Here is a 27,534-nt window from a genome sequence, read left to right on the forward strand (position 1 = left end):
ACAACACTAAGTATCGATTCGGTGACGCGAACAGATCACACCCAAAGTCCTTATCCGTAAGGCAAGAAGTCATTTCTCGGAAGGCTAGAGAAGAACCTTGTGGCGAGGTTGGTGCTCTCCTCGTCCACAGACGCTTGAAAGAAGAAGTCAGGTCAAGGGACTACCCCGACGACTGCACCCCACGGTGCTGGCACGCCTGCGCACACGCTCAAAAGAGACAGTTTGCAAGCCAACTGGTTTTTGCTGCCAAACATAAACCTTTTCAAAAAAAAAAAAAATCCCTTCTAAATCCTTCATTTAAACAAAATTTCAACCCATGTAACATCGCTAAAGCCTTTGTTGCATGTGTTGACAAATGTGAAAGCATTTAATTTAATTTTCCTTCTGCAATGAATCATTTTTTTTTTTTTGAAAGAATAGATAATTTCATTATTTATTCATGGCCAGAAGACATGTACATTAATTGTTGTCTTGTACCAGAGTCTGTTAAGGCACAAGCCACCAGACAAATTGACAGGTAACCCTGATTGCAAACAAAATTAGCTCACTTATTCTAGACAAGCGACAAACAAGAGAAAATTGTAACTTAGTGAAAGATACATGACTCAAAACAACTGAACAACAAGTACGTTTGCCTAGAGACTTCAATTGGTGTACGAAAATACTAGTAAATTGCAAAGAGTCTCCCACAAATGTAAGATCTTGTTTGGCTCCAATTTTGTTGCAGCTGGTCAACAGTCTCTTTTCTTGCGCGGGCGTGCCAGCACCGTCGGGTGCGGTCGTCAGGGGTGTCCCTTGACCTGACTTCTGTCGAGCGATTGTAGACGAGGAGAGCACCAACCTCGTCGTGGGGATTCTTTGTGCCTCGTGGCGAGGACTTTTGCTGAGCTTCTTGAAAATCACAATCGATACTCGATGTTGTAGATCGAGCAGAGCGAGAACCCCGGGAAGTGTTGAGAACTTGCTAAAGCGTGACTTTAGCTTGGCTGGGTTGCTAGGGCGTTACCCTTGCTTGGCTGGTTCTGTAACCGTTGTGGTCGCGGCACTACCGTCGGCTCCCGAGGAGACTAGGACCGAAGCACGTTGACAGAGAGTTTGGTGGCACTGAAAGTCGGCTTCTGAGAAGACGTACTAGGACTAGGAGTGTGATCACCGGTAAGAGAAAGAGAAGTAAAGGAGTTGCTCTTAGAGAGGTTGCTCTAGAGAGAACTTAGATCATCTTAGAGATGTTGTTGTTGAATGTGAATGTGTGTTTTAGAATAGGAGGAGAAGGTGTTTATATAGGGAAGAAAAAGAAGAGTGAAATGATGAGTGGAAGAAAAATAATGAAAGTGGAGTATGAAAGTGATTTGTAAAATATGGAAAAGATAGAGAAATGATGAAATGAAAGCAAGGCATGAAGGTGCAAAAACATGGAAGTGATGATGATCTATTAAAGAGATTGTAGTAGAAAAATATATCCAAGGAAAAAAAGAAAAGCATCTAGCTTTCTTCATGTGGGTAGGAAACATGAACATGTGAATATTGAGCTGGTTTTAGGTCAGTTTCTGCCCCTTTATTCCTTCAATTATTTCTCCAACAAGCCTTCATAATGAGCCTTCGACTTCTTCATAAAAAATGTTCCACTATGAGTGTAGATCATCCTGACAAATTTTCAGAGCTTTATTCCATGCGGTTGGGCTGGAAATGCTGCTGGACCTCTTACAGGTCCAGTTTTCCAGTTTTGCTTCTGTAGAAAATTGGACTGATTGTTTGAAGGCCTTCCACTCAAATCTAGCTCTGGCACTCTTCATAATAAATGATCCTTGGGGTTTCTAGAATTAATCTGGAAAGTTTTAGCTCATTTAGATTTCATTTGGTTAGTCTGCCGCCCCTCCTTCCTTGTTTAGCTCGGTTTCTCCTAGCCGAAGTAGGAAAATGTGGTAAAGTTGACTTTTCATGCTTCCATGCTTCCATAATAGGCTTGCTTTAGCCTCTAAATATATATTTCGAACTTGTCGACAATATATAGCTTGAGCCACTGACATTGGCTCAATTTCTCCAAGACGTGCCTTGTCAGGCCAAAATGCTCATTTTGGGTCCAAACAGATCTAACAGGTCACGAGATATGGTTTGATGAAAACAAGCCCAAGCCACCAGTCCACTATCTTGAGCCTGCACTTGGGTAACCCACCACATTCGAACTAAGGCCCAAATGACCCAAACCCGATCTTCTCCTCCTTGCCCTTGAATATGACCGGAGACTACTCTCCCGGTGGCGGAACACCACCAAGATCGACATAACAAAGGTTCAGATCGTTAATACATGGGTCCCAAACCCAGATCTTCCATAGGTCTCGTGAGTACCCCATGCCACCACACTGATGTGGACACCCAGACTCAGTGCTTGACCACTACCGGCACCGCCGTCCGTCTGCATCCATAGCAGCCACAATATTTCCACCAAAGCAAGATTCTGGTTCCTTTCTACAACAACGCTGCTACCATTCCTGTGCCTCCATCGAAAATCTTCCAATCCCTATAAGAAGGGAGACGCCACTCGAACCTGATCTCGGGTCTCCTTACCCATCCAAGGAGACGTCCCCGTCGGAAACTGAGCCATTCCAAACAGCATGCAATCCACCCCTCCCTGAAACGAGGAAAGAGCAGATCAACAGCCTGACGCAAACATCAAGTAAGTGGAGGCGGCAAAGACGTCCCTGGAAGCCGACCAAGGGGGCGGCGCTAGGGTTTGTTGAGGAAAGGCTCTCGACTCTCATTGTCCACTAAGACCTTCCCTCTCCTTCTGCAATGAATCATCATTTGGCTAAATTGGAGTTTAACAAAATAAAAAAATAAATAATAAAAACAACTGAAACTGGTAAATTTTTTAGTTGATCCGAGTCCCATTTTGAACATAATGAAATAGTAACTCTCTTATAGGTTTTAGGCCCCGTGAAATTTTCAACGTCATTTTTGGATTAAATAATTTTTTTTCGCAATCAAATGTAAGGTCGTTAAGGACTTTGGGAAATGACTTGCGTTGGGACCTTATTGGAGCCAAAAACAACTTAGGGTTAGGGTCTGTAATCTACTTCGGACACCCAACAAACAAGTATGCTAGTTAACCTAGCCTAACAAATAAGTTCACCATTGACCCCAGCATCTAACTTGACCCAATGAGGTTCTTGTAGCTCTGATAACATCTTTGCATAATCTTGAAATCTATGTGTGCTCGTATTTATGATTTTCTTATTTTACTTTATTTCTTATCGGTGAGTGGAATTTAAGACGTCATGTCCTCTACAAATAATATTTCATCTACTTGGATCGACGATCCAAAAGAATTTTAGTAACAATGTTACAAATTTTCAACGTCACGTTTGGGCTAAATAAATTTTTTTTTTTTGCGATCAAATGCAGGGTCGTTAAGGACATCGGGAAATGGCTTGGGTTTAGACCTTATTGGGGCCAAAAATAACTTACGGTTAGGGTCAGTAATCTACTTCAGACACCAAACAAACAAGTATGCTAGTGAACTTAGCCCAACAAATTAGTTCACCATTGACCCGAGAATCTACCTTGACCCGATGAGGTTCTTGTAGCTCTAATAACATCTTTGCATAATCTTGAAATCTATGTGTGCTCGTACTTATGATTTTCTTATTTTACTTTATTCCTTATCGATGGGTGGAATTCAAGACGTCATGTCCTCTACAAATAATATTTCATCTACTTGGACCGACGATCCAAAAGAATTTTAGTAACAATGTTACTAAACGGATTTTTATTCGCTTATTCGACATTTTCTTATCAACTGCTCCTCCGTCTTGCAAAAGTACTCTTTTATTTACTCAAATACTCAATAGATTGTTCTAACTCTAGCAATTTTGATTAAACTTACTCTGCCATTTTTCCGTCTAAATACAAGTTTGGAAAACCCAATTCTTATTCGATCTTGTCAACATTTTAATTTAAAATTTCTCTAATTATTTTTCTATTATACTTTTCTCTCATTATTTAAATTTTAAATTTCTATTTTCTAGCCACATGACTTAGCAAATTTCAAACTCTTTTCACTGCCCAAAATAAGTCTTTTACTCTAAATACACAACAGGATCCGGCTTCTCTAAAATTATTTTTGGTGAAATTATGTGAAGTTCTTAAAATCTGGATCATTAACATAATCTAATGATTTAAATGTCGCCACTTAAATTTATTTTAATGAGGTCCTAGAACGTCAGTCTTCTTCCTTCTTTTCTTTTGTGGCCTGGTTTGTTTCTGGGTTTTGGTTTTTCTTCAAAATTGATGGCCACTCTTGCTGTTAAATTCTTCTCTTCACGTAGACCAGAAAACCCATTTGCTCTCATGTAGAGTTCATCTCCAAATTCACTTCTAATGTATTTTCTAAGGGGTTGTTGACCCATAATTGATCTCGTCCTTTAATCCAAGTTCCATGCTCTTAATATATGGCGCATGTGGGGAATTTGGGATAAGTGAGAATGTTTTTATCGAATCTGCGATGTGACCCAAATATGTTTCATGAGGAGAAGAACAAACCCTAGCCTCTTGATCTGATTCGAATTCAATATCTTGATTTATCTTTTTCATCGCTATCACGCATCATACTTATTTAGATGTTTTTGTACAATTTGGCCATGGGTACTATAACGTAAAGGTAAGAACAAATTGAGAGGGGGAGCATGAAGATTGATCGATGTTGAATTTGAGATTGTGCTGAAAACAGGAAAATTAGAAATAAACTGGACAAAGAAAACTAAGGAGCCTTGGACCAAAAAAAGAAAACTAAGAGCCAATTGACCAAACATAGTTTCAGTTTCTAAATGACAAAAAAAAGTCCGCTGATGTGGCACATTTAAACCATTAGATTATATTAATGTTCCAGATTTAACTTCACCAAAAATAACTTTAGAGGAGCCAGAATCTACACGTCCCTTTAAAGATGAAATTTCATAAACATCCGTCTTCAACCTGAACGCCTACTTGCTATCATCGTGGGAACTGCAAAAAACCTATTCGAGAGTTCCGCAAAAAAAATAAAGGGAAAAGAGTTTGGCAGTTAACACTTTGGTTTTGTTGCTTGTCTAATGGCGCCTCTACGCTGGTGTTGGCCTCCGGCCCCGTCGGTGTGGCTTTGGTGCAGCCGGACGGGCTGGTTTGTTTCCCTAGTCGATGTTTACGTAGGCTAGTGCAGAAGGTGGATGCGTTCTTTTTTCTCTCAGATTGGAGTCTCGTACGGGCTGTGTTTTTGTGATCTGGTTCTCCGACAGAGTGCAGATGGATCGGGTTGCTCGGGATATTCAACGGAGTTCTTCGAGATTCGATTTTTCTCTGGTCTTTGGCTAAAGATCGCTTCTCTCTCTGTTTCTGTTGATCTGGTTTGGGTTGCTCGGAGGCTGGGCTTGGGGTTCGAAGGGATATGGATTTTCTGACTTTGGCCGGTGGAGGTCAGGGTGGTGTTTAGATCAGTAGATTGCTGCTGCAGTGGTGGAATGGCGCTGCATATGCTCTAGATTGCTTTGCTAGAATGGTGGTGTCAAAGACAGATGGTTGATGTCCTTTTGGCACTTGCTCAAGTTTCCGGTGATCGCTGTTCACTGTTAGTTGTCGGCTCTTGCGAGAAGTGAGGTGGTTCGTGGCGACTTTTTTTTTTCAGTTTTTTTATTAGGGTTTTATTTTGGTTTTTAGGTATAACAAGGTTTAATTAGTTCATACTCTTTTTCAGCAAGGGTTGTTTGGTTTGGTCTAGTGGTTCTACCATTGCTATGGTGTCATATCTAGGGACTAATTATTTTTAATTTCGATGTTTTTTTGTTGTCAATGTAATTGAGAGACGCCCTTACATGTATACTGGCAGTTTTGGTATATGGTGTGAGAAGAGGACTGTATCCTATTGAAGTTGGTTGTAGGGATATATCGAGACTTTTGGGGTAGGTTATTAAGTTGCAGTTGAGCGCCAATCGGCTCATGGTATCTATAATCGATGGTTATTTGGGGTATGTGTAAGTCATTTTTTCTAGTTGGAGTAGTTGAGATTTACTGTGTCATCCCCTTTATGTACTCTTTCGGATTAATGAATTTCTTTTTTTCTAAAAAAAAAAAAGAACAAAAACCTGGACGCCTACTGCTCCTCCGCCTTTTCATGAGAAAGCGACCCCTCAGGGCGTCTTTCTGGCAAAGACTCTTTTCAGGCTGTTTTGAAGCAGAATCCTCCCGCGTCACTTCAAAATGAGTCTCGGGCGCGCCCAAAAAGGCTTTTGAAAACACTGGGTGACTTATATCTTTCCTTTCAGCAGAAGAGGAGGCCCGAGAAATTCCACTGCGGATTGACCTCAATTAATCATGGCATTATATTGGCATGGGGCCAGGTCTTCAGAGATAGGCTATGCATAACACGGCTTACTGATTCTCAACAAACATATGATGAATTTTGATGGGATCGGGTCTCTGACGACTAAAATGAGAGTCTCTATTCTTGTCGACATTATTAATTTATTATCACATCTTGTAGCTCTGATAACATGTTTGCATAATCTTGAAATCTATGTGTGCTCGTATTTATGATTTTCTTATTTTACTTTATTTCTTATCGATGGGTGGAATTCAAGACGTCATGTCCTCTACAAATAATATTTCATCTACTTGGACTGACGATCCAAAAGAATTTTAGTAACAATGTTACTAAACGGATTTTTATTCGCCTTATTCGACGTTTTCTTATCAACTACTCCTCCGTCTTGCAAAAGTACTCTCTTATTTACTCAATAGATTGTTCTAACTCTAGCAATTTCGATTAAACTTACTCTGCCATTTTTCCGTCTAAATACAAGTTTGGAAAACCCAATTCTTATTCGATCTTGTCCACATTTTGATTTAATGGCTTATCACAATTTCGTCCCATTAGTTTCTGTAATGTTGTTTATAAGGCCCTTTCTTGGTGAAATCCTGCATCAAAAAGGTAACAAGGGTTTTGAGCCCCTCGTAGCGTTAGCTATAGCTATTTTGGCAAAGAAGCCATCGAGCTGAGAGAGATCCTCTCTGCTCTTCCAACTAGATCTTCGGCGGGATCAAATGCTTTCCCAGTAGAGGTTGCTTGCAATATCGGCTAACTCAAATGAAAATTTCTCTTATTATTTTTCTATTATACTTTTCTCTCATTATTTAAATTTTAAATTTCTATTTTCTTGCCACATGATGACTTAGCTAATTTCAAACTCTTTTCACTGCCTAAAATAAGTCTTTTACTCTAAATGCACAACAGGATTGGCTTCTCTAAAGTTATTTTTGGTGAACTTATAAAGTTCTTAAAATCTAGGTCATTAACATAATCTTAAATCATAAATGTCGCCACTTAAATTTATTTTAATGAGGTCCTAGAACGTCAGTCTTCTTCCTTCTTTTCTTTTGTGGCCTGGTTTTTTTCTGGGTTTTGGTTTTTCTTCAAAATTGATGGCCACTCTTGCTGTTAAATTCTTCTCTTCACGTAGACCAACAAACACATTTTCTCTCATGTAGAGTTCATCTCCAAATTTACTTCTAATGTATTTTCTAAGGGGTTGTTGACCCATAATTGATCTCGTCCTTTAATCCAAGTTTCATGCTCTTAATATATGGCGCATGTGGGGAATTTGGGATAAGTGAGAATGTTTTTATCGAATCTGCGATGTGACCCAAATATGTTTCATGAGGAGAAGAACAAACCCTAGCCTCTTGATCTGATTCGAATTCAATATCTTGATTTAACTTTTTCATCGCTATCACGCATCATACTTATTTAGATGTTTTTGTACAATTTGGCCATGGGTACTATAACGTAAAGGTAAGAATAAATTGAGAGGGGGAGCATGAAGATTGATCGATGTTGAATTTGAGATTGTGCTGAAAACAGGAAAATTAGAAATAAACTAGACAAAGAAAACTAAAGGAGCCAATTGACCAAACATAGTTTCAGTTTCTAAATGACAAAAAAAAATCCGCTGATGTGGCACATTTAAACTATTAGATTATGTTAATGATTCAAATTTAACTTCACCAAAAATAACTTTAGAGGAGCCGGAACCTACACGTCCCTTTAAAGATGAAATTTCATAAAGCATCCGTCTTCAACCTGGACTCCTACTGGCTGTCATCGTGGGAACTGCAAAAAACCTATTCAGGAGTTCAGCAAAAAAAAAAAGGGTCTTTCTAAATGTACCCAGCAAAATTCTAAGTGTACCCAGCTAATTATTTATATCCAATAATATCTAATTAAATGCAGATAAATTTTCCAAAATACCCTCATCTACACAAAACAAACCCAGCAACTTCTTATTCCCTTTCTCTTTTATTTTGGGTTTCAAGATTCATGTTCCGGTAGGAATTGCTTCAGTTTGAGACATATTTGATGAGTTTTTTGTTCAATTAATCATCTAAGCAAAATAAAAGAACAAATTATTATTAGAGGGAAGAGAAAATTTTTTCAACTTGAGAAAGGTGAGAATCATCTTCAAACTGAATGAGAAATCATCTCAATGGAATTGATTTGTTGTCTCTACCACCAAGATCAAGAAGTAATATTCATTGAATAATGGATTCCACAAGAAGAAACTAATTAACTTCTCTCCCTATAAATCAATCCTTAGACGTTGCTGCTGGGTATAGAAAGAAAAACCCAATATTTGCTGGGTGTTTAGCGATGGGGCAATGATGGAAAAATTAATTGAGTTTATTATATATTTTTAATTTAAAAATAATTGCCGGGTATACTTAGATTTTTGCCGGGTACATTTAGAAACACCAAAAAAAAAAGGGAAAAGAGTTTGGCAGTTAACACTTTGGTTTTGTTGCTTGTCTGGTGGAGCCTCTACGCCGGCGTTGGCCTCCAGCCCCGTAGGTGTGGCTTTGGTGCAGCCGGATGGGCTGGTTTGTTTCCCTAGGCGATGTTTATGTAGGCTAGTGCAGAAGGTGGCTGCGTTCTTTTTTCTCTCGGATTGGAGTCTCGTATGGGCTGTGTTTTTGTGATCTGGTTCTCTGACAGAGTGCAGATAGATCGGGTTGCTCAGGATATTCAACGGAGTTCTTCGAGATTCGGTTTTTCTCTGGTCATTGGCTGAAGATCGCTTTTCTCTCTGTTTCTGTTGATCTGGTTTGGGTTGCTCGGAGGCTGGGTTTGGGGTTCGAAGGGATATGGATTTTTCTGACTATGACCGGTGGAGGGTCAGGGTGGTGTTTGGATCAGTGGATTGCTGCTGCGGTGGTGGAATGGCGCTGCATATGCTCTCGATGGGTTTGCTAGAATGGTGGTGTGAAAGACAGATGGTTGATGTCCTTTTTGCACTTGCTCGAGTTTCCGGTGATCGCTGTTCACTGTTAGTTGTAGGCTCTTGCGTTGCGAGAAGTGAGGTGGTTCGTGGCGACCTTTTTTTTTTTTTTTTTTTTTCTTTTCAGTTTTTTTGTTTTTGTTTTTAGGTGTTGTTTAGGTATAATTAGTTCATACTCTTTTTTAATTTTGATATTTTCTTGTTGTCAATGTAATGGAGAGACGCTCTTACACGTATATTGACAGTTTTGGTATATATATGGTGTGAGAAGAGGATTGTATCTTTTTTAGGTTGGCTGTAAGGATATATCGAGACTTCTAGGATAGGTTATTAGGATATATCTCATGGTATCTATAATCGATGGTTATTTGGGGTATGTGTAAGTCCTTTTTTCTAGTTGGAGTAGTTGAGATTTACTGTGTCATCCCCCTTTGTGTATTCTTTTGGATTAATGAATTTCTTTTTTTTCTCAAAAAAAAAAAAAAAAAGAACAAAAACCTTGACGCCTACTGCGCCTCCGCCTTTTCATGAGAAAGCGACCCCTCAGAGACTCCAACAGCTTCCCCATATTTGAATTTTCTCTATTTTAGGGAAAAATGAGCCTCTTTTACTCCAACAGATTCCCTATAACTATCTCCATTTTAGGGATAGTGAGGAAAGAGAAAACCAGATTCGCTAAATTTACAGCAATCTCTAAAATTTTAAGAAAGAATTATGAAGATTTTAGAGATTGCTGTAAAATAGAGAATCTGTTAGAGTTGGAGTAAAAAAAAAGGTTAAAACTTTGACTTTTGCTTCCATATAATACAAAAATTATATGGAAGCTGTTGAAGTTGCTCTCAGGCCTGACGCATTCGTCTTTCTGGCAAAGACTCTTTTCAGGTCGTTTTGAGGCAGAATCATCCCGCATCACTTCAAAATGAGTCTCGGGCGCGCCCAGAAAGGCTTTTGAAAACACTGGGTGACTTATATCTTTCCTTTCAGCAGAAGAGGAGGCCCGAGAAATTCCACTGTTGATTGACCTCAATTAATCATGGCATTACACTGGCATGGGGCCAGGTCTTCAGAGACGGGCTATGCATAACACGGCTTACTGATTCTCAACAAACATATGATGAATTTTGATGAAATATAGAGATAGAGATCGAGTCTTGGACGACTAAAATGAGGGTCTCTATCCTTATCGACATTATTATCACATCTTGGTGTGACATGAGGTGAAGAACATCATGAGATGAGACTTGAAAATTGAAATAAGGCTCGTGTTTCATTTGCTTATAGTCTATAAAAAACTTGGGTGCATGTTTTGTGAATTTACATTACTGTTAGTTGCTTATATGTTAAGAATAAACTCACTGTAACCATAAGCTGAAAATTTTTGAAGGACATAATTCGAATATGAACTTTAGAAAAACAATTTGAACCTCTTTGCATAGATCTGAGCCTATGCGGGAACAAAATTAATTTGAGCATATATAATGAGCAAAAGAACATACTGCATTTATCCTTACTTTGAACTTGGCAATTTAGACGTGTCGTAATAAATTTTGGAATTTTTGGCATAATGCATGGTTAGTAGAATTAATCAATTACGTTATGAAATCATACTTAAGGCATATTTGTCCAGAAGCCTAGCTTACTTCATAAAGCCAAATCTTATAGACAAACATTTGCATGTCATCTGCTCATCATGCCTAGGGTTTTAGGGGCGTCACAGATCAATACAAAGAATTAAGTTTTCAGTCACTTAATCAAAACCTATTGATCTTGGAGAGTCTAATAAAGAGAGACAGAAGAGTAGATCATCACCTTCACACCATCTTCGTGGTGTCACCTTCACTAGCGCAAGAAGACATGAGATCCTCATTCAGACCGCCACCACTACCACTACCACCACCACCATTTTCCTGTTCTTTCAACTCTTCAATCCTCTCCACAGCCTCTTTCATATCCCACCTCTTCTCCACATCCCCTTCGCAACAATCCAACCCAATGTTCAAGAGCTTCAGCATCTCCCCCTCGCAGTTCTTGTTTGCACCCATTTCCCTATCGAACACCTGCGTGAACCACTCCTCTCTAGGCACCGAGTTCACCCAGCTCGCCAGATCCTCCTCGCTTCCCTTACCATGTTGCAAAAAGTTGGTTGGCAACTTCCCTGTTAGGATTTCCAAGATGAGCACACCGAGGCTCCATACATCGGTCTTCTTTGTGATCCGCTTGGTTGCAACGTACTCAGGGGACTTGTACGCCACCATTAGGGTCTGAGCATGCTCTTGGTTAACTACAGGAATTAGGCCATAGTCGGTGATGAGGGGTTCGAAGGATTTGCTGAGAAGAACGTTCGAGGATTTCAGGTGGCCGTGGGGTGTGATTACGCTCGGCAGCTCACTGTAGAGGTATTTTAAGCCTTGGGCTACACCTTTGACAATCTTCAAACGCGTTGGCCAGTCAAGGCTTGGTTGACCTAAGCTTTGGTGTCCTGAGAAAGTGCAACAGATCGAGCCAGCATAATTAGGCGATTAATACTACATCTAAGTTCCTTTTGCATGAATAACGTACCTCAATACCCTATACATTAATATATCAAATTAGACTATCTGTACGAGCAATATTGCTATAGGTACTCACATTTTAATTTTTTTAGCTCGCTTCAAAATGTGATTCACAATATGACTGTTGTTAATGTACGTACTTAATTAACTGGGGAACTAATCAGAATATAATACACTAGAGAATATGATCGAGCAATTAATGCACATAATGCAAGTTGTATATGATATATATGTATGAAGATGAACTTACCATGAAGACGAACAGCCAAGCTGCCATTCGGAACATGGTCGGTAATCAAGAGCTTCTCTTCTTTCTTATAGTAATAAGCCACAAGTGGAAGCAAATTAGGGTGTCCCAGTCTCCCTATTCTCCTCATATGCTCTTGGAACTCCTCTCTTCCCACATTGTTCATCTGCTTATACCTCTTCACAACCATCACCGGTCCAGTCAGCAGCGCGGCCTTGTAAGAAGACCCAAAGCTGCCGCTGCCCAACACCTCGGCGGAGGCTTTTAGCAAGTCTTGCATATCAAACCTTTCCCTGTCGTCTCGGACAAACGAGAGCTTCAAGCTATCAGCCTTCTTTCCACTGCTTCCTCCTCCTCCTCCCGTTCCTTTACTCGAGTGCTCTGAGGTTTGGCTAACCTGGTCTGGTTCTTTTGGAACTGGTGATACCGATCTGTTATGGACTGATGGTGCCGGTGGAGCCTCTATATTTGATGATAAGTATTCGGATCTTTTGTTGCGACGTCTGACGATGATGAAGAAAATTGCCGCACCGATGGATATGACTGCTATCACAATCATAATCACAATTAGGGCGGTGCTCACACCCGTGGGCTTCTCTGTATTAACGTGTGAGGAGGGAGCTGAGCATGCATGTAATGGAGCTCCACATAGATCTTTATTCCCTGCTCGTTCAGGCAGTTAAATCATACTGTTAGTACGTAATTGCCTACTGCTTTAGTTGGTCTTTATATAACTTTAATTGTTTCAAATGCACTTGAGTATGGCTTAAGGGAGACTTAATTTGATGGTTTTCCTATCAAGAGAGCTTTTGAGCTTAATGCAGATTTCCCAAACTTTAAAAGAAATGGAATCATCTTCCTATAATTGGTGTAATGATACTGTGTTTTACATAAGAGATGATCGTCGTAGTTTTGGATCTAAGCACAACCTCAGCTGAGAATCGATCCAGAAACTAATATTCGGCATGTTTAAATGTTTTAAGCTGCAGTGATCTTTCTTCTTTTCATCATTTCTTCATGTCACATTCATCTGAGTTTGACTCTAGCATTTATAGAACCAAATAGTAAAAATAAGAAAAATGCATGGAAGACCTGTTATAGAGAATTAAGTACTAACAGATGTTAGAGAGAGAGAGAGAGAGAGAACGCATGGCTCACCAGCAAAGAAGTCTGCACTCAACTTTCTCAAGCTGTCTGGGATCTCACCCTCCAAGTCGTTTTTGGACGCATTAAAGACAGTCCATCGAACTTGTGGAAAATCTGGTATTTTGCCTGAAAATTTGTTCCCTTGAAGGGTCAGCTCCACCAGCTTATCCAAGGTTGTCAACGACTTGGGAATCTGACCCGTAAATTGGTTATTTGCCAAATGAAGCTTCTTCAATTGCTTCATTCCCTGGAACAAGTCGGAGGGAATGTCCCCCGAGAATTTATTTTCAGACATATACAACGTTTTCAACGCACTAAGTTTCCTCCAGTCCGGCAACGAACCCTCAAAATTATTTTGCATCATGCTTATGGTTCTCAAGTCTGGAAGCTGCGTGAGTGCTGTGACATTAATGTGGCCGCTTAACCCCATCTTTTCAAGCTGCAAGCCCCAAATCTTCCCCTCGCCACAAAGAACGCCATCCCAATTCGCCTTTCTGCCATCGCACGGAGGCGTGGTCTTCACCCAATTACTCAGCGCATTACCACTAATCTTGAGTGAGTCCTTGAACTTGAGGAGGGTGTCTGTGGGGTCTGATGGGGGTGCAGCTGAGGAGGCAACGTTAATATGAAACAGAAGGAGAAGAATCAAAGAACATTGAGGAAACAATGTCCAATGCACGCTGCGCCGCATGCGCATGCTGCAGCGGGACATCTTGCTACGTTTCATATTAATGGCCGGTGTACGTAAATATGTGTAGGTTTCAGGTTGTACACGCACTAATAGGGGCAGCGTGTGCGCCCTTTAAGAAGGGGCTCCGCTGCAAAATGGAGTCCGGGGTGCGGGTGAAGAAGAAGGCTAGCTCTGAAGGTTTGTTGATAGTGGTGGAATTTGTGATGGCATTGAGAGAGAGAGAAAGAGAAAGAGTGAGTGAGGGAAGAGAGAGAGAGGGAAGGAAGAGAGAGAAGGCGCTAAGAATAGAAGTTGGAAAGGCTGTTTACATGGGTCAAAATGGAGGGGAAAGGAAATCAGGGGTGGCAAAGGTTGACAAAGTCAACCAACTTCCTTTTTAATTTTCAGGTTAGAGAGTAATCCGGACCACCTTTAACAAAATTTAAGCATTGTCTTGCACCTAGCCTATTTTAAGTTGGTGGTGTTTCAGAACTCTCGGTTTCAATAAATGGTTAGCAATGCCAAAGCTTCATTGTGTTTCACTTATCTACACAAGTATTGTCTTTTGGGGTGTACTGCAATTCTGCAATCAGAACCCTTTTTATCCTAATGTGCTATAACTATGATACTTTAGTCAATCTGACGCCCAAAACCAGAAAGTTGATAGTGAAAAGAAAACAACCGTAAAACATCAAAAGTATTTCAGTATTTCTTTACCACATTGGCAAGTCGACTTGTTCCATGGATTATTATGAGCAAAGCCTAAATGCATCACCTCTCTGCATTACTCTGGACTTAATCTGAATTAGCAGAAGGTGATTCATGAGCCGTAACTTGAATTGATCGTCATTGTGCACAAGTGCATAACCACTTGTTCAAACATGCCTTGCCGGTCATCTTTTTTTTTTTTTTTTTTTAGTAGTGTTGTTTCATTTCTTATTGAAAGAGGAACTGTTTTGAGCTCCCCATCTCGCAAGTACGTACCTTGCTCAAAAGCTCAAAAATAGCAGGAGGTGACTCAATTACCCATCTTTTTCTCATCAATTATTGTTATCACTCATCACATTTAATAAACAACCCAATGAGGCATTAACATAACATGACTAGAACAAGAAAAGGATAATAAACAATCAGCCAATTCAATATATTTCTTGGTTAAAAGACAACCGACCTGGTTACCCAGACAGCATCAAAGAACTAAAATGGACTAGCTCTCACAAGTCAAAGCCAAATTTCAACATCTGTCAAAATTTCTCTACCAAGTGGTTACATGTGACAATTGAACAAGAACAAGAAGTGTTAACAAATGTAACGCGTACAACAAGATACATAATGAATGTGAAATTTTAAGTCCACTGGATGACTTGCATTTCCGTCAAAATCATGGAGTGCCTACTTTGTGAAATTCATCTAAATGTAGGAAGCTGCATCTATGTCGATTTCCTAGTCGATTTACTCCTTCGAGATGAGGCAATCTAGTGGATCGAATTCTTCATAACCAACATCAACAAGGCATAAACCATCGGGTGGAGCTGGGGGAGCAGTAGCACGTCTGCATGTTGCATCCATCAGTTTTAGCAATGCGTCCTCATCTGCACCTGCAGCGGCTTCCCTAATTGAGGTTGCCACAAGAACCCGAACCATCTGCAGAAAAGGGTAAACCTCAATTTTATTTTCTCTTTGGTTAAATCTGATATAGGTTCAAGGGAAGCCGAAGGAGTTCAGGTTTGATCATTTTGCAAAAAAAAAATTAAACAAAATTATTACCCTGCGTAAGAATCGGTTGGCAACCAGTTCGATACACATGACCCTTCTCCCTTTTTCATGCTCCTACAAAGACCAGTGTGAATACATGACACATATATGTAGGTAGACTTTCTGTCAGATCACTACAATCAGAACACAAATGTAATACTTGAAGCTGGAACTGATGTAATTATTTGAAGCATGTTAAATCGGTTGGAGTTAGGGATTCAAACTAAAAACAACCAAGGCATTCCCGAGCATTTAAATAAAGCTTGACATGGTTCCATATCATTTTTCATGTGTAATTAGGTACCAACTGAAATATGAATAAAAGTAAAGAGAATCATGTACATTCTGCTTTATTACATATGTCCTAACTATAAATTTCTTCATAGGCAAGTACATGTACTTAAATGAATCCTACAAACTGATGTACAGAACCATAAGAAGACAAATATGGACACAAGCATTTACACCTTAAAGGTGGAAGACACTTCTGATTGCGAGCAATACGTGGCAACAATTCATTCAAAGCCAATCCAAATTTAAGCTACCTGAAAAGTCTGGGGGCTACAAAGTGCCAGACACCTCAGTAATAATGAGCATTTTCTAAGACTCCTTTTCCTCTAATCTATGACGTAATCAAAGACCTACAAGATCCACAACCCACAATTTACTACCTGAAGGTTGAGGCAAGGCCTTCATAATTGAAATTTCTTCAATTATAGACAAATATCCTGACAGTAGTCGTTACAACCTGGTATTTTCCAGAACTTCAGAAGGGTTAGCTGCAAACTTAGGCTCCAATTGCCCAAGTGAATGCAAGCTTAGAGTTCCTTTTGGTCAAACCGAGAAAGTATGTATTTTCTATTTTTCTTAACTTCCCCCTTTTGGTATATGCTGTTCCTATTTCTGTCAGAGAACATAACTTCTTTAAGTTATGTCACCATTTTAAGTCGTATCTGCTAATATGCATGCAAACCTATATGGGTGCAAAAACTAAACAATGGAGTTCCATTCTCCAACCTGAAAAGAAGTGAACCTAAGAGATGTTTATTTGATGGGGAAATATAAAGAGAGGAGACAGAGAAAAGTTCTGCTAGACTAGTAACATAGCAAATACATACCGAACACGGTAATCTGTACTCTCTTGCTCGAGCATGGAAGACAAAACACTCTGTTGGTGGACCCCTGAAATAGATAAACAGCTACAGTTAGCAGATGGAATAACAAGGTCCTCTTGATAAGTTAAGTCAATACTAAGGGGATCTTTGAGTAGCAAAAAGCTATATCCTTGAGTACGAAATTAAAAATACGATTTAACAGAACCCAGACAGTGCAATAACATTTGAACCTTTTTTATCAGTAATTTTACTTGAACCAGTTGAATCGGAATTATTAGAGAAGATATAACTGGACCTCATTATGTGCATATATAAGTAATATTCACTGGTCATAAAAGTAAGCACCGTTTTCCTTAATATTGGAAAAAAAATACAAGAGGATAAAAACCAGATGTGCATGACAAAAAGAGTTTCATGCTACTATATCCTGTTTCCCTGTGTATTGATATTCTTCCAAATTTCCCTTTGTATTTAATGGAGAAGAAAGGCATTCTAAACTCAGATCAAGTTTAATCCTGACAAAACAAAAAAAAAAAAAAAAAAGAACTTGCTTCCTTTTTTCATGCTAGAAATTTGCTTTATTTTTTGTGCTAGAATATCAGGATCAGTCAATGAAGTACACATTATGCACACACTGAAGAAGTGCATTGACCCATGGACATGTATATTATAAGAACTACTTCTCCGGACTCCATTGCATGAAAAGGTGAGGGGAACAAGTAAAATGGTTGTTAGAGAAAATCACTCTCCTAGATTGATTTCCTCTCCACAATCAAATCTGATTGTGTAACCTCTCCACAATCAAAACTGATTGTGTAACTGTAGATTAGTTTTGAATATTTGTATTTATAGCATTGAATTATGTTGGTAACAGTAGAGCAGATCTTAGCTATATAATGGTACAATTGTAAACATACAGATCAATGAAAATCATATTTAACAATGGTCGTGACCAAACCAATGAAAGACAATGCACATACCAAGGGTTACTAAATGATATAAATTGGAGGCACAGAAAGAACAAGCAACAATGATGCTAATTTGAGTTGCAAGGGAAGACAAAGCTATAATGTGAAAAATGATGAGCCTCTAAATACTGATGAGAAAGTGAATAATAATTCTTACTCATTTCTGGATGCTTTGGTGTCGCGTGCAAATAGCTTATATGATAATAACTTTCCTTCTAGTTTCTGTAAAAGTTTGTTCACCCTGCTTACGCTGAACATCCGTGGCTTCTTCTCAGTTTCAAACTCTACGTCATCAGTGATGATTAAGTTTCCAACATTTTCCTCATTGCATTTATCAGATACCACTTCATGCTGATTATCTTTAATCTTAAATTTTTGAGTATTCTCTCCAGTCTCATTGCTTTGTTCTCCGTCCTCCTCATCATCATTAAATGGAAACATATACAAATAACGCCTCCATTTGGCAGAAAAATTTGGATGGAATACACGTGACACCTATAGTAAGATAGACTAGCTGTCAGCAAAAGTAAAAGGAATAGCCAAAGATAAAAGCAGATAGGTATCCAGATTCACCAAGCTAAAAGAATTTAAGCAAGAAATATATGATTAGTGGATTTAATATTTACAGCGCACAATTTCTAGAAAATCAGAGCAAAACAACACCTCAGTAACAGATACTGTCCTGAGTTTTCCTGGTGCTGCACTATTTATAGAATCTGCAATATCTTGAGATTGCACATCCTTTCTCCAAGTATCTAAAAAGTCAAAAAGGAGCAACATTAGAAGAACTCCAAACTCCAAAATGCATTCAGTGGGAAACTCAATTGACCCTAAAACAAGATTCTCCATATAACAACAAGGTAGCCATTGATCGATACTCTTTGAAATTTAAATAGTGAAAACTTTACTCTGAACATTGTAAGGTAAACAAGCAAAGAAAAAGAGTGTGCACGATATTGTAACATACAGAAAGAACAAACTTGATTAAGGGCTGTCACTCCTTTATCGGTCCGTCCCGCGACAGTAGCAGCCCCTTCCAATGGCAACCCTCTGTCTTTCAGCATCTGGGCTTTCCTCTCATCAACAAATTTCCCAAGAGATTGTTCAACAACACTGTTCAAAATGCCACAACAATGTAAGAGCAAAACACCAAGTGCTTCAATTACAGTCACAAAAACCACAAACAAACACAGCTAACTCAACTTGGGTAACTCTCAAATGCACATAAAAACATGAAAAATTTACCAAACAACCACAGCAAACTCAACTTGGGTAACTCTCAAATGCACATAAAAACATGAAAATTTACCAAAGCTAGCACCTTTGGACAGTGTAGAGGTCCGGCTGCTTTTGCCACCCATCAAAGGAACCCCCATGATACGAAACCACAATCTTGAACGTCAGTCTTGCCCACCTCCCACCCCTATTTTGAGAATTTACACACTCTACACTATTGTAAATTCTGTTTTTACTCAAACAAGAAGTACCCAACAACGCAGACAAGGGCTTCTGACCCTTTACCACATCGGAATAAAAGTCGATGACTTGTTGCCAAGGCCTGGCTGACATGAACTGGAAGCTTTCCCTGCAAAAAAGTCCATGTTTAATAAATAATTACAGGGGGAAAATCTTCTGAGGGAGAAAAGGGAAAGGTAAATACTTGGTAGTCCAGCGCGCAAATGCACAGGGATCGGTGTGGTTGTATTGGACAAAGACCTTGCTCTCCATCTCAGCTTGTGAATTCTTATTCTGAAAGTTTGCGAATTTGCTGAGTTTGCTTTGTGGTCTTCACGGCGTTCCCACTTTTGTTTGAAAACTTGCAGCGTCTTTAGTGGTGTTGGTATGTTAATTACAATTTGGTCATTGGCCGAGAGCTAAATTACAGTGTAATCCTTGGATTTTGGTCGTATTCGATTTTGGAAAATGTTCGAGATACAAACCTCGATTTTTCGAAAAACTGTTTGTGGGGTGCAAAATATTAATGGGGATTTTCGCTCAATACAAGTCAAAGAGGCAGTGTTTGAATTTGTCAAGAAAAGGATACGCTGTCACTATAATTACTTGGTATAGTGAACATTTGAGGTAAACAATCGCATTCACTCTCACTTACTATATCTCAAGCACAAATTGACTTAAACATTAGAGAGTTTTTTTTAGGGTACCTCTTCCAATTTCATTTATCATCGCAAGTAGATCATATTATAAATCAATTTCCAAAAGCGAGATGTAGTAAGTGAGTGAGGAGATATTCTTCAAAAAAATTTTAGCACCAACTCTGTTTTGCAAAATGAAAACGAGAAATTAGGTATCGCATTTTTAAGATTAAAAAATGCGTGTGGTTGCTTAATCAGACAACTATTTTTTTTTTTTTTTTAATAAATACAATATATATGCATCTGGTACACACACACACACAAAACACAATAATGCGATGAGGTTTTTCATCTAATTGTTGAGGCCGTCAAAGGAGTATAGTTGAGCTAATTAGGTTTCTAGAAAGCAGACTTTGCCTAGACTTAAAGGAAACAACCTTGGCATCCGCCTTTAGCAGGGATATTAAAATTGAATGTCGATGGAGCTTTCTTGATGTCAGCCACTTATGGTAGTGTATGAGGTGCCATACATAATGAAAAGGGTAAGTTCATTGCTGAATTTGCTTACCATAAAAGGTATGTTACTTCAGCATTTCATGTAGAACTTCTTGCAATTGAACATGGTCTAGAGCTGTTACAAGCTATGAAAGTAGGAATGCATTTGTTCAAAATGCCTGTCTTTTAGCTGTAAAGGCTATATGTGAGGATGGTGAAAGCTCAACAACCTTAGGTAATTTAATGGAGGATATTAAAACTCTTCTCCCATGAATTACTTTCGATTGGAATTCAACATCCACTCGAGTAACTCACAGGTTTGCTAGTTATGGGTTTGACTCTAATGATGAGGAAGAATGGTTCTCAAACGCTCCGGAGTTTATTCTGTATGTCCTCATTTACGATTGTAAATAATAATAATTTCTTCCTCTCTTCCAAAAAAAAACAAAAAAACAAAAGCTTGTTGGTTTTGGGCCGGATGTTATGAAATTGATGGGTGGTACATCCGTAAATATTATGAAAGCAATGCCCTGAGTTGAGAAGCCCAACTTCTTCTTCTCTCTCTTCTCTGGTCCGCCCAGTGCCCAACCCACCACCACCGCCTCGTCTCAGACAAGCTCACACCCCTCTCTCTCTTTCTCTCTGAAACTTTCATCACCATCAAAAACTCAGAACGCCTTTTACCTCCACTCTACAGGTACTTAATCACTATGATTATCAATCTCTCTCTGTTTCTTTCACTCTAGGGTTTTGGGGTTATTCCAATACGCCACTCAAAGCTTTCCTATTTCATCAATCTCTTCTAATCTTTTCTCTACAATAAATTCTGTAGCTTTGTGCCGTTGAAGGTCGCAAACTGAGATAAATTGAAGCCATGGGTTCGTCTTCAACCGACGCTTTTCCACAAATGCAGGTATCATATTCATCCGGCCACCTAAATTGTATCTGTAATTGCATGTAAATTTGGGGTTAGAGTGATATGGTTATGTTAGGTTTAACTAATTGTTTGATTGTTAAAGAGAAGAAGATTTTGAATTGAATTTTATCTAGTCGGTTTCAGAAGAGACTTAGGTAAGATGAAGATAGAATGTTGCAAGTGTTGGGGGGGGGGGGGTTTCGGGGCTGAGCATTTTGGCTGTGGAGACTTGTTTTTCGGGTTACGATTCTGTTTCGGGGTGCCCTGAAGTTGGGTGAGAGAGTAGAAAGTGGGATAGTCGTAGTTGGGATGAAATGGTATTGAGAAGTTGTTTTGGGAAGGAGATGGATTGGAACTTTTCTTGATGGTGTGTGGGAAGAGTAACATCGCGAATACTGTTTTGGCCTTTGTAGACACTTTTTGTTTTCGTATAGATAGGACTTTAGGTTTGTTTGTGTTTTCGGATGAGATAAAAGACAACGTGGATGAGCAATTTTGTAGGGAAATATCCATTGAGCAGGTGAAGTTTCTGTGAATTTAACGATTAGAGGGAGCTTATGAATTGCTAGTTTGAAGTGTTTCGAATCTATTCATATCATTACACTTATCAAATTTTCTGTTCATATCATAATGGTACACTGAAAAATAAAGAATGTTTTTGTCCCAGAAAAAATAAAAATCATAAAGGTTGTAGTTTTTACTGTCTTCCTTACTTATTGTATGCTACGAAGGTAAGTAAATGAGGTGGAAAAGCTGTCCTTATGTTTTTAGGAATTCGTTTCTCACACTGACAATATTGTAATGCTTGGATCCTCTTTCTAATTGACTTTGTGGTTTTATATAATTAATACTTAAAATAGTATTGGTCTGGTGTCTTGTAACCCCCTGCCCAAATGAAAGGAGCTAGTATACAACCTCCCAGTACCACACACAACTTTAATCTTAATCTTCGCTACTTCCGCTTTGCCGTTACATTGTTGTTATTAAACCATTAAATTTTAGCTAGTAAGAGCAAAGCGCCGCATACATTCATACATGTGCATGTGTGTGTGTCTTTCAAATGTTTATGTATTCTTTTTTTTGTTTTCCCTTCTTTTTAGATGATTCTTGCTTTGTTAAACTAATATCTACTGGCAGGAAATTATGCTGGAGTTTCGAGCTGGTAAAATGACTTTTGAGGGGAAAAGGGTTATTCCTGATACTCGTAAAGGACTTGTTCGCATAGCAAGGGTATGGTATAAGACAAAGTTTTAGATAATTTTTTTCCCCTAATTCTCGCATATAGAATACAATCTAATTTTCTATCTAATATTTTGTTTAAGGTTTTAAACTCATTTTTGGCACAACCAATTAGAGTGAAATCTATCTTTTTGTATCAGGGTGAGGAGGGTTTGGTGCATTTCCAGTGGCTTGATCGGAATCAAAATGTAGTTGAAGATGTATCCTGATTCCTTTTTATTTATTTATTTTTTTCTCTTCAAACTGTTCATCCGATTTTCTAGCCGGTCTTCGGTGCAGGAACTGTGGATTTCATGTTTGATTGATTGAAGCATGCTCCTTGCTTTGAAAACTTCAAACTTTTCATTTTTTGTTATTATTTTTTTGTTGTTGTTGTTCTTATTTCTTTGGCTGTCTTTGTATTTATCCTTGTGCTTCGTCTTAGTATCCCTTTTCTATTTGTGCAACCTATCTTATTCTCTTGACTGGTTCCTGTTCCATTCGTGTTTTTTTTTTATAACTTTATCTTCATATTTTCTTTAATATATATATATATATATAATATACATACACACACGCATATAGTAGTGTGTCTTAAATATCCTTAACAAAAGGTACTACAGGATCAGATTGTTTTTCCTGATGAGGCAGTTTTTGAAAAGGTATACTTCACCTGATCTTAGAATTTTTGAGTTTAATGATCTAAATTGGCCTCCCCTTCCCCCTAGTGTAAGGTTCAATATCATCACTTCACTTCTGGTTCACTTAGGTTAATCAAGCATCAGGAAGGGTGTACATACTGAAGTTCAACACAGATGATAGGAAGTTTTTCTTTTGGATGCAGGTCAGGTTAATTGTGTATCCATTTTCCTTATTTTGTTTTTATTTAACATGTTAGTAGTTCTAAGATTTAGATTCTTTCATTTATCCAGGAGCCGAAAGCTGAAGATGACACACAGTTATGTACCTCCGTTAATTACTACATCAATCGACCGATAGGTATGTCAAATTTATTATTGTGGGTTAGCTTAGCTCTTCTATAAAGTATGTGTAGTGTCTTTCCTTAAAGTTTCCAGTAACTGCAGGTCTAAAATTTTTAGACTTTATCCCAAACCTAGACTTGAATTATTTTTAACTCTGAGCATTTAATACTATGATATTAATTGATTGATATTGACATCATATCATGTCCCATAAGAGCATTTACATTTCGAAAAATCCCATGTCAACCTGGATCTTATTAGGAAAGTCTTATAAAATAAATTTAAAAAGCACACAGAGTTAAATTTTTGATTGAACTGTTTAGTGTTGTTTAAATTTTGAGAGGATAGTATGTGTTCTGCTATATTTCTGCATCAAGTTTGATGTTTGGGTTATATTACTGATTTCAGAAGAGATACTTGAAGAAGAAGGCCCTGATGGCTCAGTTCCTCTCACAGCTGGTGATATGTTTGAAGATGATATTTCATCAAGGTATTATAACAGTGAAACCTGCAACCTTTGTGTTTGATTCAAGGGAGGGTAACAAGGGTGGGGGTTGGACTCAGAACTCTGCAACAAATAATGAAACAACATTGCTGATTATAAAGTGGAATGGCAAATAAGTTTTGGGGTGCTTTTAGTTGGATTCTGTTTGATTGTCAATATGGCGTACTACCTCTATTAACTCATGACCTTGTTCACTGCTTTTAAGCTTTAAATTCTAATTTTGCAGGCAGGCCTATAAAGTCTATGATATATGAGTTTAGCTATTCTAAAATTCAATTGATCTGTTGTCCTAAAAGGACCTATGATATTATAATTAATCTGTTGCATGCAATACCTTTATTATTTATTTACAAATGAGATTTTCCTTTCTATATATTCTTGACATTTGCTGTATATTGGTCTGATATGATTTGCTTACGTCTTTCAGAGCTGGAATCTTGGTGGAACCAAACTTGGGTGCGGAAGCAAGTAGCGATGTAACCTCTTCATCTGGCCCAGTGAAGCTGGAAGATCTTCAAAGAATCTTGAGTAACATCGATCGTGCAGGTCTACTTAGTTATCTCCTTAAAGTATACGTTTTATATTAGTTTTTTCTTTTTCTTTCATGGAGTTGCTCTATGCTCTTACACTTCATCTCATGATACTGTTGCAGATAGTGCTGGGGATCCAGATGGAGGTAATAATTTGACTATTCATGTTCTTTCCAACAGATACAAATGCAATGCAATACTTCTGAACTTTTATGATCAATTTGTGTATGCTGCTTTTCATTTAGGAATTTTCTTACAGCCATTATTTTTATCATCTCAATTCCCAACTATCTATTGTTTTGTATAGTTGTACTCCAAAATTCCTTGTTAGTTTGTATTAAAAAATGTGGCAAATTCATGGAGCATTGGATATGTTGTGCAATGTGAAATCATTATTTCATACACCCCATGGTCAAGTGCTTTGATCCTCCATTACTAGATTAGTTAGGACATGTACTCATAAATACTAGCATCAATGCTGTTGTAGTCTTATGAAAGTGGTACTAGGTAGGAAGGAAAAGATAAATGCTAACCCCGAAACATTATTTTAGCTTATGCAAGTTATTATTGTTATTAGCGATGCCCAGGTCCATGGTTTGCTGACTTTGCTTTCATGTGGTCTGGAATTCGTAACCCCTAGCTGTTTAGCTATATGCCAGATTTTTCCGTCTTCTAAGATTGTAGGGTTCAAAGATATGTTACGTCTCAATTTCACACTGCTACTTTATTGTTCAAAGGTGCAAATTGGTCGTAACCACATCATTTGTAACCGATAAAATTGACCGCAGAATGGTAGTACATTAGATTCTAATTGCAGAATTTAACCGGTAAAATTGACCATTCTAAAGGCAGGATGATAATGCAAATTTGAGCCATTCTTAGAGGTGTAGATCAATTTAAATTGTCAGTTGTTTGTTGCAACTTCTTAGCTGAGATCTGTCAAGCCTCTCGATGAGTTTAAAATTTCTATCAAATTTGCATAATGGCCCATAATACAGTTGCATCTTAATTGTTTTTTCTTTTCTTTTTTCTTCGGGCCCAGGCATAAATTTGGAGGATATATTGACACCTGATTTGATTCTGCCATTGATTGAGACATTGCCACTGCAACAGAGTTTAGGATCTTACTTGCCTGAGGTATGCAGCATTCTGGTGTTTGAATTTTCAGTATTTCATGCTTTAGTTTGCTTTTGCTCCATCATTTGATTTTGTTGAGGTTGTAGGGTCAATGGTCTCCGGAGGATATATTGGAGTTGCTGCAGAGTCCACCATTCCGCCAACAAATGGATTCATTCAATTATGTAAGAACCTGAAACCACATTTTTTGGAATCTCAATGATGATTGGTGGCACTGTTAATTGCCTTTTATAATTATCATCATTATTCTGAACTTGCCTTGATCTTTCCCCAATTATCTGTAGGTACTTCGAACAGGACAGATAGATTTGACTCAGTTTGGTATTGACCCAAGTAAATGTAAGAACCTTTGCATAAGAATCTTGTAGCTTGCTATTATATTAAAGTTACTATGGTATTGTGTTATTGCTCAGTGGTCGATTTTATGCTTCACATTTAATAAACAGTATTCAGTTAAATTCAATTTAGACTGACATAATAGCTTGCCAAAACAACACAGTAGCACGCGAGCAAGTTTATTTGAATTTTGAAATGGTTCACGTTTTTAGTTCCAAATTAAAGTCCACTTGTAACTTCTGTGTTTTATTAGAAATGGATAAACTTTTTATTTATAAAAGAAAAGTCGATTCTGCCATCATTATAATAAGAGGGAAGGTAATTTTTATGTCATACTCGTATCACATTTTCACTTTTCACTTTTCACATTATTAAGTTGAATTTCCTCTCTGCATACCACAATCCATTGCCCAACGTTGTGCTCATCTGTTTATTATTGGTAATGATACAGACTTTTTCCTAACATTGATCAAAACCATACCACATACGAATGTAACAGCACTGAATACCAAGTCAACTCCCAGTACAATACCACCCCATTTTCACTGTCATTGTACAAAGTCATCACTCATAACTGCACTAGACTTAAGTTTTTGGTTCCAGATTTTATTCTAGTACCGTCTAGGATGTGGGTTTTGAATTATGGTCGTCTTCCCCCCCCCCCCCCCCCCCCCCCCTTCTTTTCCAGTTACTGTTTTCGATTATGGTTGCTAGTGAAAGGTGAAGGTGATTTCTGAAGGCAACAGTCATAGGTTTTGGCTGATTGGTGTGGACATTTCGGATCTAGGGTATAGTGGGTGTGCAACTGATGATTAGGTTGGAATGGTGGTTTACTTTTTGTGGTTGCAATTTGTGTAAGGACTAAAAAGTAGTTGGTTAGGGTTGGATTGAGACAGTGGATCAGGTGAGGAATGTGGCTGTCAGAGTGCAAGTTTGGTTTTCTGGAGGCTTTGCTTTTTGCAGTATAGGAAGTGATGAGCCATATTGGCAGGTCGCTAATTTGGTTTTACTAGTGTTGGTAGCATTGGTATTACAGGGAGGTGCTTATGGAGATTGGAGCTTTAGCTGATACTATGTTGCAGTCTTTAGAATTTTTGAACTAATGATTTGAGAACTGCTCAACATGTTTGAGATTAATCTATCTGCTATAATGTGGTTTTCTCTACTAATCTCAGCTTCTCTTGCAGATAAGTTCACAGTATTGTCTTTTCTTGAGGCACTCGAGGATTCAGTTTCAAAAACATCCGAGGAATCAATGCAAGACGACAAGGATTTAAGATCTGAATCTTGTAATCCCATGGATGAATCCCAGTAGTTCAGGCACATTTTGAACGTTTCTGTTCATTTGGCCTTCTCGTTCTGTAGGACTTATATCTGGTCTCCCTGTAACTTTTGTATACATGGCTCGTTCAAGAAAGGAAAAGAAGCAACAAGAAAGGATAATTTTTTTTTTTCTTTTAATTAGATTTCCTTGTGTTTCATAGAGAGATCAATAAACATCATATTCAAAAGGTTTATTTTCTATTTACATTTTGAATTCAGAAGTAGGTTGGAACACATATGGACAAG

The 27,534-nt window shown here is 38.3% G+C and overlaps 3 protein-coding genes across 3 annotated transcripts; 1 reads left to right on the forward strand and 2 right to left on the reverse strand.

Annotated features, from left to right (window-relative positions):
• Positions 1-10,839: 10,839 nt before the first annotated feature.
• On the reverse strand, positions 10,840-14,177 carry LOC133707812 (pollen receptor-like kinase 2). Its single transcript, XM_062133294.1, has 3 exons — positions 13,257-14,177; positions 12,102-12,761; positions 10,840-11,778 (listed from the first exon to the last, which is right to left on the reverse strand). The coding sequence occupies exons 1-3, from the start codon at positions 13,969-13,971 to the stop codon at positions 11,111-11,113; spliced, it is 2,043 nt and encodes a 680-aa protein (XP_061989278.1). The 5' UTR covers positions 13,972-14,177; the 3' UTR covers positions 10,840-11,110.
• An 855-nt stretch (positions 14,178-15,032) lies between these two features.
• On the reverse strand, positions 15,033-19,611 carry LOC133712530 (uncharacterized). The gene is made up of 8 exons (XM_062138628.1): positions 19,413-19,611; positions 19,074-19,337; positions 18,720-18,865; positions 18,416-18,507; positions 17,910-18,247; positions 16,788-16,851; positions 15,682-15,744; positions 15,033-15,558 (listed from the first exon to the last, which is right to left on the reverse strand). Exons 1-8 carry the CDS (start codon positions 19,478-19,480, stop codon positions 15,367-15,369), a joined length of 1,227 nt encoding a protein of 408 aa, XP_061994612.1. The 5' UTR covers positions 19,481-19,611; the 3' UTR covers positions 15,033-15,366.
• Positions 19,612-20,877: 1,266 nt separating this feature from the next.
• LOC133710618 (26S proteasome regulatory subunit RPN13) lies at positions 20,878-27,493 on the forward strand. Its single transcript, XM_062136731.1, has 14 exons — positions 20,878-21,037; positions 21,173-21,253; positions 22,394-22,486; positions 22,636-22,695; positions 23,098-23,136; positions 23,244-23,318; positions 23,407-23,473; positions 23,866-23,947; positions 24,390-24,508; positions 24,615-24,638; positions 25,535-25,629; positions 25,716-25,793; positions 25,914-25,968; positions 27,153-27,493. The coding sequence occupies exons 2-14, from the start codon at positions 21,215-21,217 to the stop codon at positions 27,278-27,280; spliced, it is 954 nt and encodes a 317-aa protein (XP_061992715.1). The 5' UTR covers positions 20,878-21,037; positions 21,173-21,214; the 3' UTR covers positions 27,281-27,493.
• Positions 27,494-27,534: the final 41 nt, after the last annotated feature.

This window comes from Rosa rugosa, chromosome 5 (assembly GCF_958449725.1).
Source record: "Rosa rugosa chromosome 5, drRosRugo1.1, whole genome shotgun sequence".
In the NCBI taxonomy this organism is placed as follows: domain Eukaryota; kingdom Viridiplantae; phylum Streptophyta; class Magnoliopsida; order Rosales; family Rosaceae; genus Rosa; species Rosa rugosa.

What these genes read in the sequence shown, in the direction of transcription:
- LOC133707812 (XM_062133294.1), bottom strand. Translation starts at nt 13,971, where the DNA reads ATGAAACGTAGCAAGATGTCCCGCTGCAGCATGCGCATGCGGCGCAGC. An exon ending in GAGTGCAGACTTCTTTGCTG is followed by an intron (nt 12,762 to 13,256) that starts GTGAGCCATGCG and finishes CTGAACGAGCAG; the next exon opens with GGAATAAAGATCTATGTGGA. An exon ending in CTTGGCTGTTCGTCTTCATG is followed by an intron (nt 11,779 to 12,101) that starts GTAAGTTCATCT and finishes GCACTTTCTCAG; the next exon opens with GACACCAAAGCTTAGGTCAA.
- LOC133712530 (XM_062138628.1), bottom strand. Translation starts at nt 19,480, where the DNA reads ATGGAGAGCAAGGTCTTTGTCCAATACAACCACACCGATCCCTGTGCA. An exon ending in TTTGCGCGCTGGACTACCAA is followed by an intron (nt 19,338 to 19,412) that starts GTATTTACCTTT and finishes ACTTTTTTGCAG; the next exon opens with GGAAAGCTTCCAGTTCATGT. An exon ending in TAATCAAGTTTGTTCTTTCT is followed by an intron (nt 18,508 to 18,719) that starts GTATGTTACAAT and finishes TTGACTTTTTAG; the next exon opens with ATACTTGGAGAAAGGATGTG.
- LOC133710618 (XM_062136731.1), top strand. Translation starts at nt 21,215, where the DNA reads ATGGGTTCGTCTTCAACCGACGCTTTTCCACAAATGCAG. An exon ending in TGCTGGGGATCCAGATGGAG is followed by an intron (nt 24,639 to 25,534) that starts GTAATAATTTGA and finishes CTTCGGGCCCAG; the next exon opens with GCATAAATTTGGAGGATATA. An exon ending in TAGGATCTTACTTGCCTGAG is followed by an intron (nt 25,630 to 25,715) that starts GTATGCAGCATT and finishes TTGAGGTTGTAG; the next exon opens with GGTCAATGGTCTCCGGAGGA.